The sequence below is a fragment of the Hemicordylus capensis genome, chromosome 2 (genome assembly GCF_027244095.1).
Source record: "Hemicordylus capensis ecotype Gifberg chromosome 2, rHemCap1.1.pri, whole genome shotgun sequence".
Lineage (NCBI taxonomy): Eukaryota > Metazoa > Chordata > Lepidosauria > Squamata > Cordylidae > Hemicordylus > Hemicordylus capensis.
The window spans coordinates 198,097,370-198,118,133 of NC_069658.1; the positions used below are offsets into that span (position 1 = coordinate 198,097,370).

Here is a 20,764-nt window from a genome sequence, read left to right on the forward strand (position 1 = left end):
TGCCCCGAAAACCTTTTTTAAAATGGAGCAACGGTGGGGGGGAAGCGGAGGGAGGGGTAAGTTCAACCCCCCACCCTTAAAAGGAGACCCCCCGTCGAACTTCGAACCAGCACCAGCACGAACCGGTTTGCAGGCCTCTTGCATGGCCTTTGGACCAGTTCGTGCACATCCCTAGAGGTGAGGGCATGCCCTCTCTCCTGCTGTTGCTCCTTTGCAACTAGTATTGAGAGGCATCATGCAGATAGCAGAAAATCAGGACTGTCCTTAGCTTGACTATTATTTATTATTTCTTGTTTACACAGTCAGACAGGTGTTATTGACTGGTTTGTTTTATCCAGACATCGAGTTCTTCCCAAGGACCTGGGATGGCTGAATTTTATTGTCAGTTATAGATATCGTCGCAGAATATATTATATTATTATTATTATTATTATTAATTTGATTTATTCTATTGTACAATCCAAGCACAGCCTTTGGTTTAACATGCCCATTGGGCATTCTGTGTGTACTTGTAACATGACTAGTATCTGTCTTGAAAACTCAGATATTGGACTGGAGATATTGGTCTAGAAACTGCCATGCACAGTGAGAACCTCTGTGTCAAGTCTGAACACCAATGGACTGTTCAGATGGACACATGTAGAAGGGGAAGCAGGATCACATCCTGCTGGCTCTGCCCACTATGCTCATTGAGCATCATGTCTAAAAAAGCCTATACCTACACTCTCTCTCTCTATATATATATATATATATACATTTATTATTATTTATGTATTGAATTTATATATCACCTAGTATAAAAATCTCTAGGCAGTGTACAGAATTACATACATAGTGTATGTTTAATTGGAGACCTACCTATTAATGGGTTTCTGACCATCATGCATTGCACAATTGTACAGGTGTCTGTACACCTGTAAATAGTTTTGTTGAATGACTGTACATGTGTTTATTCTAGAAGTGAGCCTGGGCTCAAGACCCCTCAAATACCACATACAGATAGGAAGTTCACTACTGTTGTGCATTGAACATAATATGTGAATAATCTTTTTCATACATTATTCTTTTGAATATTGTTGTTATGCTGCCTTTCATTAAAACAATCTCAAGGCAGTTTACAAAACATTTGAAATATAAGACTATAGAACAGTTCGGCAATACAAATATTAAATTTGAATATAGAAATACAAATCTAATTACAAGTTTAAAAAACATACACGATAGGACCATAAAAATGCTGGGCGGCAGCAACAAAAGGCTGGGTAAAAAGGCCAAAATTTCACTTGCTTTCTAAAAACTGTGATGGAGACAGAGGAGTGGATGCCCACCAGGAGAGCATTCCAAGGTCTGGGGGCAATAACTGAGAAGGCCCTGTCCCATGTGCACGACAGCCGAGCCCCCCTCATTGTTGGTATGCGGAGCAGAGCCCCCTCCGATAACCTTTCTGAATACATAAAGTATTCAGTGGTTGTGATTCTGCTCCTTTTCTGTGTGCATAGATTTCCATCTGAACAGTGCTCATCTCAGTCCCAAGGAGGGTTGGGGTTGACAGTTTTATGAGGGAAAGAAAGATTTAAAACAAAATATAGTGCAATCTCTTTTGAACACTGAAGTATCACAATGGCACCTGCTATGCACATTTATGACATAATTCTTCATTTGAAGTTCAAACACCAGCTTACCCTACCCTCTTGCGAGGGGCGGGAATACAAAGTTAATTTTCATGCAGTGTCTGAAGAAAGGCCCCTGCTAGCAGGATGTTGGAAGAGCCCTGCTGGATCAGGCCAAAGGTCCATCTAGTCGTCTTTTTAAAAAGCAGAATGTAATCCTAGTAAATAAATAATCAAAGGATCCGACCTTCTGTTGGAGGAATCGAATCAGATGCATCTGGGAAGCCCACAACCAGGGCTTGGATGCAATAGCCCTCTCCTGTGGCTCATCAGCAAATGGTATTCAGTGCTGCTTCTGAACATGGAGGATCCATTTAGCTATCATCGCAGATGGGTACTACTGGCAGAACGATCGTTAAAGGTACAGTTACAGGATGCCCCCACCCCACCCCATGGATAGACGGGAGAGTCAGACAAACAAAAGAACAGCCTCGCAGAGGATACCATGGGCTGCTTTCCGACGCTTGGTTTATCCGAACAAAGGACAGTCCTTCCTCTCCATACACTGCCTGTGCCGAGCCAGCCGCCCCCAAAGTCTAACAAGAGGCTTCCTAGAGACCTGCCGCCGCCTCCTAAAGATCCTCCGGCAATTCAGCGGCACAGCGCGGGGTTGGGGGTAGGAGATTGGTTAGAGAGGGACCTTCCTGTTCCCAGCATCCCTTTAATGCTGGTGTTGCTGAGGGAGACCGGAGCTTGGTTCCTCCACCTCCTGGTGCTTGCTGAGGATTCTCATCATCTCCCGGTGCGTGCAGAAAGGCAAAGGACGGATTCCTCGGCGCCAAGAACAGAGGTGCGTAGTAGTACAAAATGGGAAGGCGTGGAGGAGGAGGATTTGCTTGCTAGGGGGTCAGGGCGCCGCCAGCGGATGAAAAGAAGTGATCGTCTTCTTTTCAGGACGATCACTCCTGATCATCAGAAGTGGGATCCTACGTGCTGCTATCAGGGATCTATCCCGGCAGCTTACGTGCTGGAACGGATATCCGTCGATGGATCTCTATCTCTATCTCTATATCAAGCAATAACACAAAATGCGCGGTCTGGTCTCTACTTCTTGATAATTTAAATAAAATGCATTCAGGTCATACATGATAAAAGGGGGAAACATTCGGAAGATGATGCTGTGGGTGTGCCCCTCCCAGTCTTACCATCTCACTAATGGTGTTTGTTTACACACGGTCCGAATCTGGTCTGTATCCCTAGGATCTCAGGACTGGGCATGCAGAAAAAAAAATTTTTTTAGAAGTCCCTGGCTTAGACTTCCTTGCATTTTATTCTTTTGACACCCACACAGCAGATTCTTATTGTACAAAGTGCCTTACACTCCCTATCTCATTTTCCACATCTCTACAAATTAAGGCCTTCTTCTCCCCATTTTACAGATGTGTAGAGAGTGGGGATTGGCAAATATTGCAGATTCCTTCAGCATACATCTGTAACTCAGCATCTCAAAGGGGAAAGAAATTAGGCTTCATTTTCAAATACAATTTGGAAAGATTTGATATTTGAGTGTTTTCTGGTTGTTATGCCATCTCTTGGTGCTGATGATGGAGGGGTGGAGGGGGATATGTCAAAATTGTCAACCAGAGCTGTGGTTGATAAACATGTCTCCCTGACCAGATCCTAGCTAGAACCTGACTCTGATCCAACAGGATGAGTGAGCATTTCCCGAAGCTGAAAAGCCTGTTCCAGGAGCCAGGGCTATGCACAGACCATAGCCAGATTATTAACAATAGAAGAGACTGTCAGTTTTCACAACCCCTTGTCACACAACTGCTGTCAATTATCACATACCATCCAAGTTCCAAATATTTTTATTATTTATTTTACTGGGTTTTTTACATTTTATATCCCGCTTTTCCTTCAAGGAGCCCAGAGTGGTGTACAACATACTTAAGTTTCTCCTCACAACAACCCTGTGAAGTAGGTTAGGCTGAGAGAGAAGCGACTGGCCCAGAGTCACCCAGCAAGTCTCATGGCTGAATGGGGATTTGAACTCGGGTCTCCCCGGTCCTAGTCCAGCACTCCAACCACTACACCACACTGGCTCTATTATAATAGCAGTTGTCAAGTTCTATGGTGTACCATCTCTTGATTATTGTGGACTACTAAACATCACTGTCAACTATCGTATTTTATGGACTACATGTACATCCCACCTGGCTTCCTTCTTGGAACTCAAGGCAGCCTATATAGGATTCCTAGGCAGTCACCCATCCAGACACTGACCAGACCTAGACCCGCTTGGCTTCAGCAAAGCTACTGTCATGTGCCTTCAGACCATAACCCTGGTCTGGTGACTATCACCTAGGCATGTTCAGTTTAGCATCTTTAAATCAAATAAAACTTAAAGGGGATTTTCCTGAATAGGTTTTAGCAATGTATACAAATTATAATTAAACTGAAAATATATTTTTTAAAACCCTCAAAATTGAATTTTAACTGTAACTGCAATCCTAAGCCATATGCAGAAAGATTTATTACAATATGTCTGGAATCTGGGTGACTGCCTAGGAACCCTATATATGCTGCCTTGAGTTCCATGATGGGAGACAGGTGGGATATAAATGTAGTCCATCAAAAATGATAGCGGACAGTGATGTCTAGCCTTAGTGCCACCCTAAGCACATTGACTCAGAAGCAAGCCCCACTGAACTCAGTGGGAGTCATTCTTTAGTAAGTGTGCTTTGGATGGTGGCCTAAACCTTCTAAGATGTGTAAGACAGGAGCCAGCCCTCTTGCAGTCTGCTTTGCTCCTGCTTTGTCCTCCACAGAAAAATGTCTGTGGATAAAGAGATATGTTTTTGCCCAGAAATATGTTTGTTGCTGCTGCTGCTGTGGTTGACACAAATTCTCTTCTAGGAGCCAGGGGGATGGAGAGCAGAATGAAGGACAACCAGCCTGCCCAGAAAGACCCCACTAGACCAGACTCACAAGGGCCAGGGGGAAGCCCCCAAGAGGACATCTTCCACAGTGGTGGTCGGGAGCGAGCCTATGAGAACCAGAGCAGACCAGGGAGGCAGCGAAGAAAGAACCCAGCAGTAGGAAAGAGGCTTGTTATACCTGCCCAATGTGAGGAGGGCATTCAGAAGCTGAAGGATATGCTGGTGCTGCAGAGATCCCACTCGCACACCAGGCCTACCATCTGCAGCGAGTGTGGCAAAGGCTTCAGTCGTAGTTCGGACCTCATTCGGCACCAGATCACCCACACTGGAGAGAAGCCATACACCTGTGCTGACTGTGGCAAGGGCTTCAGCCAGAACTCCAACCTAGTGACCCACCAGAGGATCCACACAGGGGAGAAGCCCTACCAGTGCAGTGACTGCAGTAAGCGCTTCAGTGAAAGTTCGGCACTGATCCAGCATCAGAGGACCCACACAGGGGAGAAGCCATACAAGTGCATGGAGTGCGGGAAGCGCTTCAGCGTCAGCTCTAACCTCATCCGTCACCGACGTACTCACACGGACGAGAAGCCCTATATCTGCGTGGAGTGTGGGGAGGGTTTCCGACACAAATCACAGCTGAGAAGACATCAAAAGCTGCACTTAGCATAGGGTTTGTGGGTATGTGTAATGAAATCAAACTGAATTGTGAGAGAGACAGGCAGCAGGTTCTGTGTAGAATGGAAGAAAGTTGCGGGGTGGGGGGGAGATGGGGGTTCAGATTTTCAAACTCGTGTACTTGCAAAAAATTCAAAATGTTTCTTTCCAACTCAAAACTTTTAAAGCATTCTCCTTTATAAATGTTTTTGGATTTAGGGGGCTAAGAAGAAAAGAAGGGTATCAGAATACTGCATTTGGCAAGTTGATACTTAAAACACAGTTGTCTTAACATTGATCAAATTTTACATTGAAAATTTAGGTCAGGGTTTTTTGGTCCCTCAAAATCAAATTTAGAAACTAAAGTTTGAAAATTTGCTCACAGTTAAAACTGCAGTTGGAGTCTAGTTATACATGCGACCAGAGGCCTGAGAGCCTTCTATTTTATATTTATTTATTTAAAATATTTCTATACCGCCCAAAACCTGCATCTCTGGGCGGTTTACAATTATAAGACACTCTTGACAAAAGGACACACTTCTTGAGGCACGTGCTGCAGTAAGGTATTTCATTTGCACACTTGGCCTTCCAAGGCACTAAACTTTCCATTTCTGCATCATGTTCCCATTTTGGAACCTGGAAGGAGGGGCTGCATTACACAGCAGAAAAATGACAAAAGAGCAAAGGTGCAAGAAAATAAAATTTATTCAAAACTGATTCTAAGATTTCTCAGAATTCCCAGCTTTTTTTCCAGTGACTGCATTCTTTCTTAGGGGAAACGAAATATTTTCACTGGTTTTTGCAAATATGCTTTAAATCCCAACGAACAAAGGTATTTCCATACAAGAGCACTGCTTGGGGCACTGCTGTTCAACAATCTGCTGAAAACAGAATTAAAACGATGGTTTCATCCTGGCCCTCATAGAATGATGCTTCTGGCTCCAAGGACAGACCATTCTAGGTGGTTCAGAATAGGAGGCAGCTGTGAATTTATTTTTTGGAGAATCCAAAGTCACAGGTTCTAGCCTTGTGATGGGCAATCTGAGCTTTTTTAGATTCTGTAGAAGAAAGAAAAGCTGGCCCAAAAGTGCTTTTTTTGGGGGGCGAAGATCCAAAATACTTGGAAAGGGCATATTTTAATGGCTGGCCAATTGGTTGGGGCTAAAGCTGAAGAGAAGCTGCATGGAAACATCTCCCACAGAGGGTTCCGAGAGGCAGCTCCAAAGTTGGGCCTTTCTAGGTGGCTCATGATTGCTTGCACTCCCAAATGCAAGCTATGCAAGGAGTTCCCCATTTGCACAGGAGCAAAAGGTTGTGCAGCACAAGAGGTTTCACAAGAACTAGCCTGGAACAGTGGTGAATTCCTTCACACAACCACCATGAGCTATATCTTGATGGTAGTACAAGAGCATTTTCGCTAGTGCAAGACTAGTCTGGATTGATTGATGGGTAGCATCCAAACATTCTTGCAAATAGAGTTGTTGTTTTGGGGTAGTCTTGGGTAGCATTTCTGGACGCTTTAATCATCATCAACAACAACAACCCTCCTCTGTTACTCTTGGGGGGCGAGAAAGGCGGCGGGGCGGGGGCAAGAAAGGCAGCGGGGGTGGGGGCGGGGGGAGAGAAAGGCAGCGGGGGTGGGGGCGGGGGAGAGAAAGGTGGCGGGGGCGGGGGGAGAGAAAGGCGGGGCGGGGGGAGGGGGGAGAGAAAGGCGGCGGGCGGCAGCGCGGGGAGAGAAAGGTGGCGGGGGCGGGGGGAGAGAAAGGCGGCGGGCGGGGGGAGAGAAAGGCGGGGGCGGGGGGAGGGGGGAGAGAAAGGCGGCGGGCGGCAGCGCGGGGAGAGAAAGGCGGCGGGCGGGGGGAGAGAAAGGCGGGGGCGGGGGAGAGAAAGGCGGGGGCAGGGGGAGGGGGGAGAGAAAGGCGGGGGCGGGGGGAGGGGGGAAGGGGGAGAGAAAGGCGGCGGGCGGCAGCGCGGGGAGAGAAAGGTGGCGGGGGGCGGGGGAGAGAAAGGCGGCGGGCGGGGGCGGGGGGAGAGAAAGGCGGGGCGGGGGGAGAGAAAGGCGGGGGCAGGGGGAGGGGGGAGAGAAAGGTGGCGGGAGGGGGCGGGGGGAGAGAAAGGCGGCGGGCGGGGGGAGAGAAAGGCGGGGGTGGGGGGAGGGGGGAGAGAAAGGCGGCAGGCGGGGCGGGGGCGGGGGGAGAGAAAGGCGGTGGGCGGGGGGAGAGAAAGGTGGGGGTGGGGGGAGGGGGGAGAGAAAGGCGGCAGGCGGGGCGGGGGCGGGGGCGGGGGGAGAGAAAGGCGGCGGGCGGGGGGAGAGAAAGGTGGCGGGGGGTGGGGGAGAGAAAGGCGGCGGGCGGGGGCGGGGGGAGAGAAAGGCGGTGGGCGGGGGCGGGGGGAGAGAAAGGCGGGGGTGGGGGGAGGGGGGAGAGAAAGGCGGCAGGCGGGGCGGGGGCGGGGGGAGAGAAAGGCGGCGGGCGGGGGGAGAGAAAGGCGGGGGTGGGGGGAGGGGGGAGAGAAAGGCGGCAGGCGGGGCGGGGGCGGGGGCGGGGGGAGAGAAAGGCGGCGGGGGGTGGGGGAGAGAAAGGCGGCGGGAGGGGGGCGGGGGGAGAGAAAGGCGGCGGGCGGGGGGAGAGAAAGGCGGGGGTGGGGGGAGGGGGAGAGAAAGGCGGCAGGCGGGGCGGGGGCGGGGGCGGGGGGAGAGAAAGGCGGCGGGCGGGGGGAGAGAAAGGCGGGGGTGGGGGGAGGGGGGAGAGAAAGGCGGCAGGCGGGGCGGGGGCGGGGGGAGAGAAAGGTGGCTGGGGGTGGGGGAGAGAAAGGCGGCGGGCGGGGGCGGGGGGAGAGAAAGGCGGCGGGCGGGGGGAGAGAAAGGCGGGGGCGGGGGAGAGAAAGGCGGGGGTGGGGGAGGGGGGAGAGAAAGGCGGGGGCGGGGGAGAGAAAGGCGGGGGTGGGGGGAGGGGGGAGAGAAAGGCGGCGGGCGGGGGCGGGGGGAGAGAAAGGCGGCGGGCGGGGGGAGAGAAAGGCGGCGGGCGGGGGGAGAGAAAGGCGGGGGCGGGGGAGAGAAAGGCGGGGGTGGGGGGCGGGGGGAGAGAAAGGCGGGGGCGGGGGAGAGAAAGGCGGTGGGCGGGGGCGGGGGGAGAGAAAGGCGGCGGGCGGGGGGAGAGAAAGGCGGCGGGCGGGGGGAGAGAAAGGCGGGGGTGGGGGGAGGGGGGAGAGAAAGGCGGCGGGCGGGGGCGGGGGGAGAGAAAGGCGGGGGCGGGGGAGAGAAAGGCGGGGGCGGGGGAGAGAAAGGCGGGGGCGGGGGAGAGAAAGGCGGGGGCAGGGGGAGGGGGGAGAGAAAGGCGGCGGGCAGGGGGAGAGAAAGGCGGCGGGCGGCAGCGCGGGGAGAGAAAGGCGGCGGGCGGCGGCGCGGGGAAAGAAAGGCGGCGGGCGGCGGCGCGGGGAAAGAAAGGCGGCGGCGGGCAGGGGAGAGAAAGGTTGCAGTGGGCAGCGGGTGGGCGGGAGAAACGCGGCGGCGGGCAGCAGGCGGGGGGAGAGAAAGGCAGCCGCGGGTGGGGGAGAGAAAGGGGGCAACGGGCAGACAGAGAGGCGGCAGTGGGCGGATGGGAGGGAGAAAAAGCGGCAGTGGCAGGGCCCTTCACAGAGCTGCGGCTCTGTGTGTGGGGAGGAACGGGAGGGGAGGAACAGGCGGGGAGGAGGGTTGGAGAGCGCAGGGCTGGAGGAAGGGGAAGAGAGGAGAGACCAGGGCAGGAGGAAGAGGGAGGGGGAAACAGCCAGCCCCAAAGCGCAGCACAGATGCTCTTTGCGGGGTTGGCTAGTGTATATATATGGATAGTGGGCAGGGGTCTGTGAAGAGAGGGGTCGTAAGGGAGGAAAGAGCCCCTTCAGGAGAAGGAGGCTGCCATTGTGTGAATTAGATGAGGAAACAAGATGAACAAGATCTGTTAACTCAAGAATGAGGAGCAGGGAGAAGGGGGGGGGGAGAAAGGAGGGGAAGAAAGACAGAGGGGAAGAGCAAGAGAGAAAAAGAAGGGAGGGCGAGGGACAGGCCTGAGCCTGCCAGCAGCCTGAAGCAGCCATGGTGGCACCTATTGGCAGCAAGGAAGGGCCCAGTCAACCACTGCTGCTGTTTGGGGCTTTCCAAGGCCATTGGCGGAGGGAGGCAGGCAGGCAAGGGACGGGCCCCAGGCCGGTCAGTGGCCTGAGGGGAACGAGTGGCCATGGCGGTGGCATCAAGGAAAGGCCTGGTCAACTGCTGCTGCTGCTGCTCCTGTGGGGAGAAGCAGGAGTGCAGCTTGGGTGAGGATGGGGAGGTCTCTGAGGATAGGGAGCTGCAGCTTGGCCAATAGCTGCAGCTGCTGCAGCCGCAAACAAGAGGTGGGAATGGAGTAAAGGACTGGAGGAGTGAGCAAGAGGGGTGAGGGGGATGGAAGCAACGGGATGGAGGAGGAGGAGCAGGAGTGCGGCTCAGGTGAGGGTGGAGAGATATCTCTGAGTTGAGGGGGGCTGTGGCAGCCGGTGAGGGGAGCAATCAAGTACAATCGCGCAGATGTTAAACGACTATCCTTTTTTCAACAACTGATCCTTGCAACTTCTGGTAGAAGAGAGTTCCAGAAGTCATCCTGTTTTAATCCTGCTGTTTGTTATGTTAATTTGGTGCTCCAGGTTCTTACATTGCTTTTAACCAACTAAGAGGGTAATTAATTGATCACTTAGAACAATTGTGGAAGAATAATATTTTGAAGACAGTAAGTGAAGGGACCAGTGGCTTGTGACTAAATAACACAGCCATAATGAAACAGCATCCTGAAAGGCAGAAACTGGGGGCAGGGCTTGGGGGTGGGGGGAAGCTTCACCTTTTTCTTAATATGCAAGGCAGGAAAGGTTTCACCAGCTTAATTCCTTCATATCAGGCTGCTGTTAAAAGGTACAGGGGCAAGGTCTTTAAAAAAGAAGAAAAGATCAGCACTCTCATGTAAACAGACTAATACCATGACCTTACGTGGAAGCAAGCTCCACTGGACTTACTTAGGAACACAGGAAGCTGCCATATACTGAGTCAGACCATTGGTCCATCTAGCTCAGTATTGTCTTCACAGACTGGCAGCAGCTTCTCCAAGGTTGCAGGGAGGAATCTCTCTCAGCCCTATCTTGGAGATGCTGCCAGGGAGGGAACTTGGAACCTTCTGCTCTTCCCAGAGGGGAATATCCCGAGGGGAATCTCTTACAGTGCTCACACTTCAAGTCTCCCATTCATATGCAAACAGGGCAGACCCTGCTTAGCTAAGCAGACAAGTCATGCTTGCTACCACAAGACCAGCTCTCCTGATGTGTTCTTGAGGTCATGAAATCATGAATTCTAGACAATTTATTTCCAACTATCTAATATTTCTAAATTTTTCCAATTTTCCAAACTCCAATTTTTCCTACTCACAATCACTAACCCCAACTGTGATCAAAATCACAAATGCAGAGTACAAATCTTTCCTCATCAGCAAGTTACACTGAAATCTAGTCGTAAAAGTGGACAGGAACAGTCAGGTACAAAAGTCCCAGCCTACAAGATTTAGTGGTGGCACAAAAACAATACCCTATAAACTATAACCTTTCCAAAGACTCAGGACTGGTTGAAAATGTGTTCTCTGAATGCTGTCAAGGCAGACATGAAGCATTTCCTTACTTCCAAAAAAGAGAGCGAGGGGGTGGGGTACTGGGATTCACACCTGTATGGGTGCCTTGCATCTGCACTGGAAGGAAGCCTACTCCTAATCATGTGGGAACAGGGTGCAGCAGTGCTCAGTAGTGAAGATAGGCATTCTGTACTTGCCCAGAAACACTTTAAAAGTTAATAATATTACTTAATACACGTGACTTTACAGAAGAGGCATGGACACAGGTTGGAGGGCGCTCCTAAATGGGCGTGGTTAAAGGGGGGGAAAGCCCTTTGCAAGAATTGTTTTCTGCTTACACTGTTGCTGAATCGATGGAACTGAATTTCAGGGGAACATTCTGATCCAAGAGCCTGCAGTGCACATCTGGTATTGCGATCCGGGGAAATATTCTTTGCACACTTAGTTATAAAAGGGAAGGACGGCTGGGGTGGGGGGGCAGAGAAACCGTAAACACCCCCTAAAAGAAGTACTTTGCCCCTGCAACTGCCCCTCTCAATTCTATATCAGATATAAAATATATACAGCTTGCTCGCTCACTCACCCACCCATTAACTTTACCCTTCTGCCCCCACCCCCCATTTCCCTCCCCGGTACCGCCACTTGAGCAGTTTTACTAAAAACTTGCAGCAAGCTAAACGGCAGCCGATCATCCATAACGAAACAAAAAACCAACCAACCACCACCCGCTTACTTTCCTGAGAGCACGCAAGCTGCATCATTTCTTCCGATCCTAAGATATGCACATTGCTTCTTCTTCACTTCCAAGAGGGCGCGCGTTTAGGATTACAGCCTACCTTCACCATAGAGCTACCAGTTCCTCCCCGTTCCTAGCCATCACCAGGAAATACAGCGAAAGAGGAGGAGGAATAGGGGATTAAATTAAACTGGGACCTTCCTGTTCCCAGCAGCCCCCTGAGCTGAGAGTTGAGCTGGAGTGCAATTCGCTGCCGTGGGGCTGAGCCCTCTTCTCTGCGCAGGGAAATCAAAGAGAAAATTCCTGAGCTTCCTGCTTTCATCCCAGGGCAAGTGAGTTTTAATCGAGGGATTTGCGGGGGTGGGCTCCAAAAAGAAAAAAGCATTGCCTTTAGGAAGTAATTTGGAGAATTGGAAACCGGATTGCAGCGGGGAGAGAGGAACATTCAGAGGTAATCCGGAATGACCTCTCCTTCCCCATCCCTGGCAAGTGGGCCATACTGCTGTGCCTCCTCGCTCTGCAAAAGACTGCATGGCTTGTTATTGATCGGAACTGTCTGCTCCCATCCTTGGCGATCCACTGGCTACAGTTTCCTTATTTTCTCTTTCTTTCGGTTGCCGATGCAAACTCGCAGTTGTCTTCTCTTTTATGGGATGGGAATGTTAAGAATTGCACCCTTTTGGAGGAGCTCTGCACCTCATTAGCCGGACTGATCGTTTTCGCTCGCCACCTGCTTGCATGTTTGCTGTCCCAAATGACATTGCTCGATCCCAAGATGGCCACCCGGAGCTATAGAAAAAGCTGTCAGTTAAAAGTTGCTGCTTTGGGGTACAGCCAGTCACTGTGTAGGGCATCCGGGCCGAGACCTGAGGCAGAGCAAAACTGTGGGGATGATTCCTTATCCTCCAGGGCAGGCGTCCAAAGGGAGGGGGAACGAGGATATAAACTGTTTACTTTTTAACTTCTAAAATGCTATTTATAGCTTAAACAAAGAAGTCATGTGGCATCTTAAATGACAGATTTATTGTAACATAAACATGGCAGTCTATCTAAGTGAAGTGTAGTGGTTAGAGTGTTGGAGTCCTGAGTTCAAATCCCCAGTCATCCATTAAACTCACTGGGTGACTCAGGGCCAATCACTTAATGCTCAGCCTAACCTACCTCACAGGGTTGTTGTGAGGATAAACATAACTGTGTACACCAAAGAGCAGGGTATAAATGTAAAATATATAGTCTTGAAGGTGTCACAAGATTTATTTTGCTACAGTAGATGGACACAGCTGCCCCTCTGACATGTGTACTTGCAGCTTTATATATTTTCTCAGACAGCTGTGCTGATTTCTGTTCAGTGCATTAGTCAGACTACAAGGTTCACTGTGATGTGCAATACCTTGAAGCCACCTGCTCAGCAGTGTTTTAAAATGGTTTCTATTTGGCATCTTTCCCCATAATATGCATAGACCTATTATGGAAAACTTCCCCGTAGTTCTTAGGAAAGCTGGATAATGTGTCTGAACAAACTTCAGTCACTGATACTCCCAGTTTAGGGGGCAGGGGGAGTGTTTTATGGGACAGGGGAAGGAGACTTTTGCAGGCAGCAAAGTATACTTTACAGTTTTCAACGAGTATAATGTATAGAGTATATGGCAAGTATACTTAAAAAAAATTCCACACACATACAATCTGTTTTAAAATACAATTAATCAGTTGGTTTGTAAGGTGCCACAAGACACTTCATTAGCCACACAACCACCATCAGGGTAGGAGAGCTGGGTGTGCTCCCGATTGGCAGTTATGTTGCACTCCCTAACAGCAAGGCAGGAGGAGCGGGATGTGATTGTGAACATTTGTCCCCTTTTGCTCAGTTGCAGCTCTGCCCCTGGAGCTCAAGGTAGCATACATGGGGTCCTCTGTGGTCACCCATCTGGGGCACTGACCAGATCGAGGCCTGCTTGGCATCAGCAAGGAGGCTGCATCATGTGTCCTCAGACCATGCCCTGGGACCTCATTGCCTCCAGCTAGGATTTTTGTTACCCTAAAGCAGGCCTGCTCAGCTTCGGCCCTCCTGCAGATGTTGGCCTACAACTCCCATAATCCCTGGCTATTGGCTACAGTGGCTGGGAATTATGGGAGTTGTAGTCCAAAAACAGCTGGGGGGCCTAAGTTGAGCAGGCCTGCCCTAAAGGCTTCTGTCCTACCTCTCCACCTCTACAAGGCATCCAGTGTGCCAAGGCACATTGGCTTCGATTTTTATGCAAATGAAATACAAATCATAACTCTTTCTTCTACACCCAATGAAAACAGAAAACCCAGATAAAACAGTGGCTGACAAGAGTCTAAATAAGAGAGGAACAAAAAGGAAAGCAGCAACAAATGGCAATCTAACCCATAAGAACAGCCCTGCTGGATCAGGCCCAAGGCCTATCTAGTCCAGCATCCTGTTTCACACAGTGGCCCACCAGACGCCTCTGGGAAGACCACAGACAAGAGGTATGTGCATGTCCTCTCTCCTGCTGTTGCTCCCCTGCAACTGGTATTGAGAGGCATCATGCCTCTGAGGCTGGAGGTGGCCCACAGCCACCAGACTAGTAGCCATTGATAGACTTGTCCTCCATGAATTTGTCTAAGCCACTTTTAGAGACATCCAAGCTGGTGGCCATCACCACATCCCATGGCAAAGAATTCCATAGATTAATTATGCGCTGTTAACCCCCTCACCTTCCACAAATCTCTTGGGAACATAGAAAGCTGGCTTGTACTGCATCAGACCATTGGTACATTTAGATCAGTATTATCAGCACTGACTGGCAACAGCTTCTCCGAGGTTTCAGCAGGAGTCTTTCCCAGCCCTACCTAGGGATTTAACCTGGGGCCTTCTGCATGCTAAGCAGATGCTCTGCCAATGAGCTACATTCCCATCATCATTCTTGTAAACAGAATGATTTTAACTTGTCTCCTGGAGAAGAACTTCCATAACCTGGGTGCCACTACAGAAAACATCCTATTCCTTAGTGGTATGGTCTCTGATAGGTGTGGCAGGCACTCGGAACAGAGCTTCAGATGAAATCGAAATATACAAGCATATTTATATGGGGAAAGGTGGCCCTTTTCACTTGCTAGCTGATGCAAAAAAAACTTCATATGCAGAAACGAGTCATGAGAACATTACAACCGCCTAATGTCCACATTATGCTGCTTTTAAAGGCACAGCCTCAGCAGTCAGCTGAAAAATTGGCTGCTTTACTTTGTGCTATAGATGTAAGCAGGTCAATTGCAGTGATTTGCATTATTTCTCAAAGCTATTTTGGGGCTTTCTGCTTCTAGCAGGTGATTTGATGGCTATTTTACTGTTCCAGCCAATGACCAAGGTTGTACTTAGTGGCATGATGTAGTGTGTTCCAATTTTGTGCCAGTTTGATTTTATCAAGAATTATCTATGAACTGGAGACATTTTGAAGGCTGTTGAAACTTTTATGCTTCTGTCTCAGTTGTGCCTGTGCCCCTTGGGGCACTAATGGCTGCTAATCAAAGACAAGATGCTTGATGGTATTTACTTGCCTTCCCAACCAAACTTCCTTTAAGAAGCAGTTTGTGATATGGCATAAGAGTGTTTTTGGTTTGTTTTTTTTAAGCCCAGAATTCCACTGGCCTAGTGGAAGCCTGTTGCTTTGAGTCGACATAATTCCTCCTGTTCAGGTGAGCTGCTTCGACATCACTGAATGTGGCATGGCCATCTTACCAGCAGATGAGTGGAATTCAAACTACTGAGGATTAGCCTGATCAGGCTCTACACCCTGTGGGCAAGGCCTAATATTGCCCAAGTATATCCCTTGGACCTGTTTTCAGGGTTGGGATTCAGTCCCTGGAACAAGTGAAGTACTACTAAAGATTGTCCCTGAACATGCACAGGGTGCATTTTGGTCCTTGTTGAGCAGCCTGAACCTGTCTGAGCTTACAGGGCATGGCCTTTAGACCAGAGACATAGCCAACAAGGCCTGGCACTTTTCTGTGTTGAGATTAACCACCGACAATGGAATATTTTGGATTAGCCAGGCAAAGTAGGCGTTTTTGTGCCTCCATGAATCCCACCAGAAGATTACATTTTAGCTAGAAGGGATGCCAGAATACAGCTGGGCACATCCCCCATAAGTCAGCATCAATTGTTCCAATGCCATAAATACGTTAAACTTTTAATTTCCTTTTTCTCCATGCAGCAGCGAGATTCTGGCTTGTAAAAACTACCTTTTGAGATGGAGTGTGAAGACCCGGGTATTGTGGAGATTCATGACTCAGATGATGGCGGGATCGTGAGGAGAGTCTACATAGGTGAGAGGCTTGGTCCCTGGTGCATGGCCTTGTCTGCATCCTTACAGGCTATTACTATATATTACATAGTCTATTTAGGAAGATTTGTGTTCCCCTAGCTTATGTGGTGGTGCATTTAAAAGTGGATACCCTAACCCTGGAACAGTAGGTTTAGAAGGCATCTGTGGGCTACTTAATCATTCCCGGGCATTAGGTGGAATTTTACATACATTTTCCCCATGCAGAACAAACCCATGGAATAAAGCTTGGTTTGAGGTTGGGCTGTTGTTGCTAATAAGGGCAGCAGAAGTTACTTTCCCAGAAACGGGAAATGCCTGAGGCCTCCAATGCAGATGTGCCTTCCTCAAATCCTTTGTTCCTCACTTCTCCACAGGGCTGTGTGTATGCCTTTGGAGTGCAGGAGAAGTACAGTATGCAGTATTAGGTGCCAAACAGAACTTGCCGAGAATCTAGCAATTCAGATTTTGGAAGGGTGTGTGTGTGTGTGTGTGTGTGTGTGTGTGTGTGTGTGTGTGTGTGTGTACACGCCCTTGTGATTCTAGAGATGTGCTTGAAAGGCTGTGGGCAAAGCCTGTGGAATCTCGGAAGTTAGTGAAGTAATTTAGAGTCCTATCACCTTACCACACCTCCTGATTTTGCCAAATGAAATAAACTAGTAACACACACTGGCCTACATGAGGAAAACTACTCAGAGTAGTCCCATTGAAATTAAAATGACAGGTATTGCCTAACTTGCTAATCTCAATGGGACTGCATTGAGGAAGCCTGCATGTAAGCTGGAATTCAAGAGGTCTCACTGCAGATTCAGCATTACAGTCCATTTTGCATGCTAAAGTGCAGGGATTGAGCAGCTGATTTTATTTCTTAGTGTTTAAGAGCATGCATGTATGAAATCTTTATCAGAAAACAGATGTGTGTGGTGGATCAAGGTGGTGGCTGAACCTGAAAGATAATCCTGAATAGGGGGCATCAGCTTATATTCCGATATCTTATTTTTCAACATTACTAACAAACAGAATGCCAGCCAAAACCAAACTTGTTTTACTTGACTAATTATGGAAGACTGTGGAACAAACGACCTACTATTTATTTATTTCTCAAATTTGTAGACTGCCCCAAACTTCAGTCTCTGGGCAGTTAACAACATAATAAAACAAATTAAAATGAAAACCTTTAAACAATTTAAAACCAGTGAAAAAGCTTGGATGAAAAAATTGGTGTTTAGTGACTTTTTAAAAAGTTATCAGAGATGAGGAGGCTCTTATTTCAGCAAGGAGAGCATTCCAGTCTCGGGAGGGCAACAGAGAAGACCCGTCCCTGTGTGGCCACCAGACGAACTGGTAGCAACTGCAGACGAACCTCTCCAGATGCTCTCAATGGGCACTGGTGCTCATGGAGAAGACGTTCTCTTAAATACCTATGGCTTAAGCTGTTTAGGGCTTTTTAGGTTATAACCAGCACCTTGTATTTTGCCCAGAAACCTATTGGCAACCAGTGTAGCTCTTTTAGTATAGGAGTAATGTGGTATCTCTGAGATGACCCAGAGACCAGCCTGGCTGTCACATTGTGTACCAACTGCAGTTTCTGGACTATATACAAAGTTAGCCCCACATAGAGCGCATTGCAGTAGACAAGTATGGAGGTTACCAGCAGGTGAACTATCTTTCTGAGGTTGTTTACAAGAAAAGGACACAGCTGGTGTATCAGCTGAAGCTGATAAAGCACCTCTGTCCTGATAGCTGATAGAAAGCACCTCGATGTGGGACAGCATGGAGAGCTTAGGATCCAGAAGCATCCCAAACTATGTATCTGTTCTTTCTGGTGAAGTGTGACCCTATCCTAGAACTGGCAGATCAAAATTGTCTCCAAAGATCCTGCACAATAAGTACCTCCGTCTTATCTGGATTCAGTCTGCTTGTTATCCCTCGTCCAGCCAATGAGCATAACGCACGTAGGCTGCACAATCAGCTCTTGGCACAAAACTTAAGATTGCCTGGGTGCAGGGTGTTTTTTTGTTTTTTTAAAAACACACTTGTAACACGTAGATCTCTAGGGTGGTGGTTGTTATTTAAGCCTTGGAGAGACATTATTCTGGCCTCTAGAGGTAGCAGCATTTACATAGCACTTAAGTATTCTATGCACTTGATAGGCATGATCTTGTTGCGGTCCTTATAACAATATGGTATGGGGAGCCATTATCACCATATTACAGAATGGGAGCTGAGAGAGAGTCGCTTGGCTAAGGCCCCTTCGTGAGTTTACAGCAGAGGTCAGATGCAAACCCTGGCCTCCCCGATTCCTAGCTTTACCTCTGTTTACAGGCCTTGGTGCACTGCATATCTAGATGAACTGTATGGTTATTTCCCCCTACAGCTGACAAAGGTGCGGTGAGTGAGGATGAAGATGAGCTGGAACACGAGGTCATCCAGCCCGCCATGCAACACGGACAGCCCAACTGGAAGGCAAGCTCACAGCAGGCGGAATCAGCAGTGGAACGGCAGGGGAGCCCGCTACCCCCTGGGAATTATGGCGAGGGAGAAGTGGCAGTGGCAGCGACCGTAGTCTCACGCTCTGGCAAGCAGCGCCCCTTCATCTGTAACGAATGTGGCAAGAGCTTCAGCCACTGGTCAAAGCTGCTACGGCATCAGCGCACACACACAGGCGAGCGCCCCAGCACGTGCACCGACTGCGGCAAGAGCTTCTCACAGAACTCGCACCTGGTGCAGCACCGGCGCACGCACACTGGTGAGAAACCGTACGTCTGCCGCGACTGTGGCAAGAGCTTCAGCTGGAGCTCCAACCTGATCCAGCACCAGCGCATCCATACGGGAGAGCGCCCATACACGTGTGGGGACTGTGGCCGCAGCTTCACCCAGAGCAAGAACCTGGCCAAGCACCGGCGGACGCACACAGGCGCCCGGCCCTTTCGCTGCCCTGAGTGTGGACGGGGCTTTGCACACACTGCTGGCCTGATCAAACACCAGCGCCTGCGTCATGATACAGACTCCCCTATTGGCCACCCTTGCCCAGAATGCGGGCAGCGCTTCCGGGCACCTTCGGAGGTGGAACGTCACCGTGTGGCTCACCATGGCGTCGCCCCATCCGAGCCTTTCATCTGTGTGGAGTGTGGAGAGTGTTTTGCCAAGAGTACCACACTCATCCGCCACAAGCGAGTGCACAAGCCTATCTTTGTCCATTGAGTTTTGTCCCCCAGTGGGGTGAGAATTCTAACCATACATCTAGGTTTCTAGCCTGGAGACTGACAGCAGCCTGGGGTCTGCAGGCTAAGGTGCAAGGAGACACTGACTAGAATTGGGGTCCTGCTTGCTCAGGTCAAAGGCTATGCTAGGGCTAACAAGCAAAACCACTGAGCAGCAATGAAGGGGAAAGGAGGAGGTTGGGCTTAGAACATGGATTTCATTGACTTAGTAGGAGAGAGACTGCTTAGAGCCCAGATCTTGATCGGCCTTGTGGGGCAGGATCAAACTGGAGCACAGTTCTCACCTCCTTCTGAGAACCTACAGGCCTTGGGCCCTGCTGCTGTACATAATGTGGGGGTATTCTTTAGGTAGAAGCCATAATAGAAATCGGGAAGGGAGCGGGGAGAGATCCAGTCTCCAATCAAAATACGGCTTCTTCAAACTAAGGAAGAGACGAACCTCATCCAGAATTCTCGTGGCAGAAGGATGCCCCTGATTAAAGGAACGGGCATGGACTACCAGAAAAAATTGTGAGGACAGTTGAAAAGGGTGAAATTAGTCTTATGAAATAAAGACTTCGGTATCCCTTTATCTCAAATTGCTAGTCTCTCACTCCATGGTTATCCATTCCCTGTTTCATATGGTTGTGATGAAAATCACAATAGTGGAAAATTGGGCAGTACAGTAGAAATGGAAGGCAGATCAAATACTGCACAGGTGCTGGATCTGCACTGATGAAAAGACTGCTGTGGCTGATAGGCAGCAAGGAAGAAGAGAAACCCCCAGGGTTAGAAGTCTCTTAAGCCCACACAAAGTGCAATTTTCCTGCAGTTTCAGTGTAGAAACTGGTATCTGGTACAGAATGTAGAAAATGTGAATCTCTCAGCATTTAGTTTTTATCTGTAAAGCCATTTCCAGAGGTCATGGCTGTGGAAACCATGATATTAAACATAGTTTGGTCTGCAAGAGATTGTTTTCACAGGTAAGACTTTTGTTTGCTGTGACCACTTGTTTTTCCTTCATAGTCTCTAGTCATGTTCCGCTCCCTATAAAGAACACTGCCTTTTGTTTATCTGGGTTCATAATCTGTCACAGGATTAGTTGTACACAATCAGTGTACTTGGTGCTTTACAGAGAAATATAAGCAAAGGTGCATTCCTCATGTCCAGTGAGAGAGAAGGGATTATTATTAAGAGGCAGTAGATGAAAAGATCTCTGGGAGAGAAATATTTGGACAGGTGCTCAGATAATAGTGCAGCCAGGACACAGTTAATTCCACCTATGCTGAAAGTGCAGTGAAAGAGAAAGTGAAACAAAGAGAGAGAGAGAAAGCAGGGAATGTCTCGAGGTTTAGAGTGAACTCACAATAGGAAGAATCTGAGGATGCTACAAAAACCAGAGGGATGAGAATGGGATCCTGATGCACAGAACTGCACTAAGGCACATGCAGGAGGACTCCAGAACATAAGCATTTCCATGTTGAGTCTAAAACCCAACATTCTGTTTCAAACCGTGGTCAGAGGCTTGAGTAACAACATACAGGCCTAGCTCTGCTAAGCTGAGCTACGTTGCCTTTCAGTAAGAAAGTTCTGTTCTTAATTCTCATAGCTAATCACCACTGATCGACACATCTTCTGCATTTCCTTCTACAAGGTCAGAGAAGAAGCTGGGT

At 49.2% G+C, this 20,764-nt stretch overlaps 1 protein-coding gene across 1 annotated transcript; it reads left to right on the top strand.

Annotated features, from left to right (window-relative positions):
• The first annotated feature begins 1,185 nt into the window (after nt 1–1,185).
• Nucleotides 1,186–20,162, top strand: LOC128345460 (zinc finger protein 501-like). Its single transcript, XM_053297415.1, has 3 exons — nt 1,186–2,460; nt 4,530–5,192; nt 18,530–20,162. The coding sequence occupies exons 2-3, from the start codon at nt 4,541–4,543 to the stop codon at nt 19,090–19,092; spliced, it is 1,215 nt and encodes a 404-aa protein (XP_053153390.1). The 5' UTR covers nt 1,186–2,460; nt 4,530–4,540; the 3' UTR covers nt 19,093–20,162.
• Nucleotides 20,163–20,764: the final 602 nt, after the last annotated feature.

What these genes read in the sequence shown, in the direction of transcription:
- LOC128345460 (XM_053297415.1), top strand. Translation starts at nt 4,541, where the DNA reads ATGGAGAGCAGAATGAAGGACAACCAGCCTGCCCAGAAAGACCCCACT. An exon ending in CCGACACAAATCACAGCTGA is followed by an intron (nt 5,193 to 18,529) that starts GAAGACATCAAA and finishes GGTCAAAGCTGC; the next exon opens with TACGGCATCAGCGCACACAC.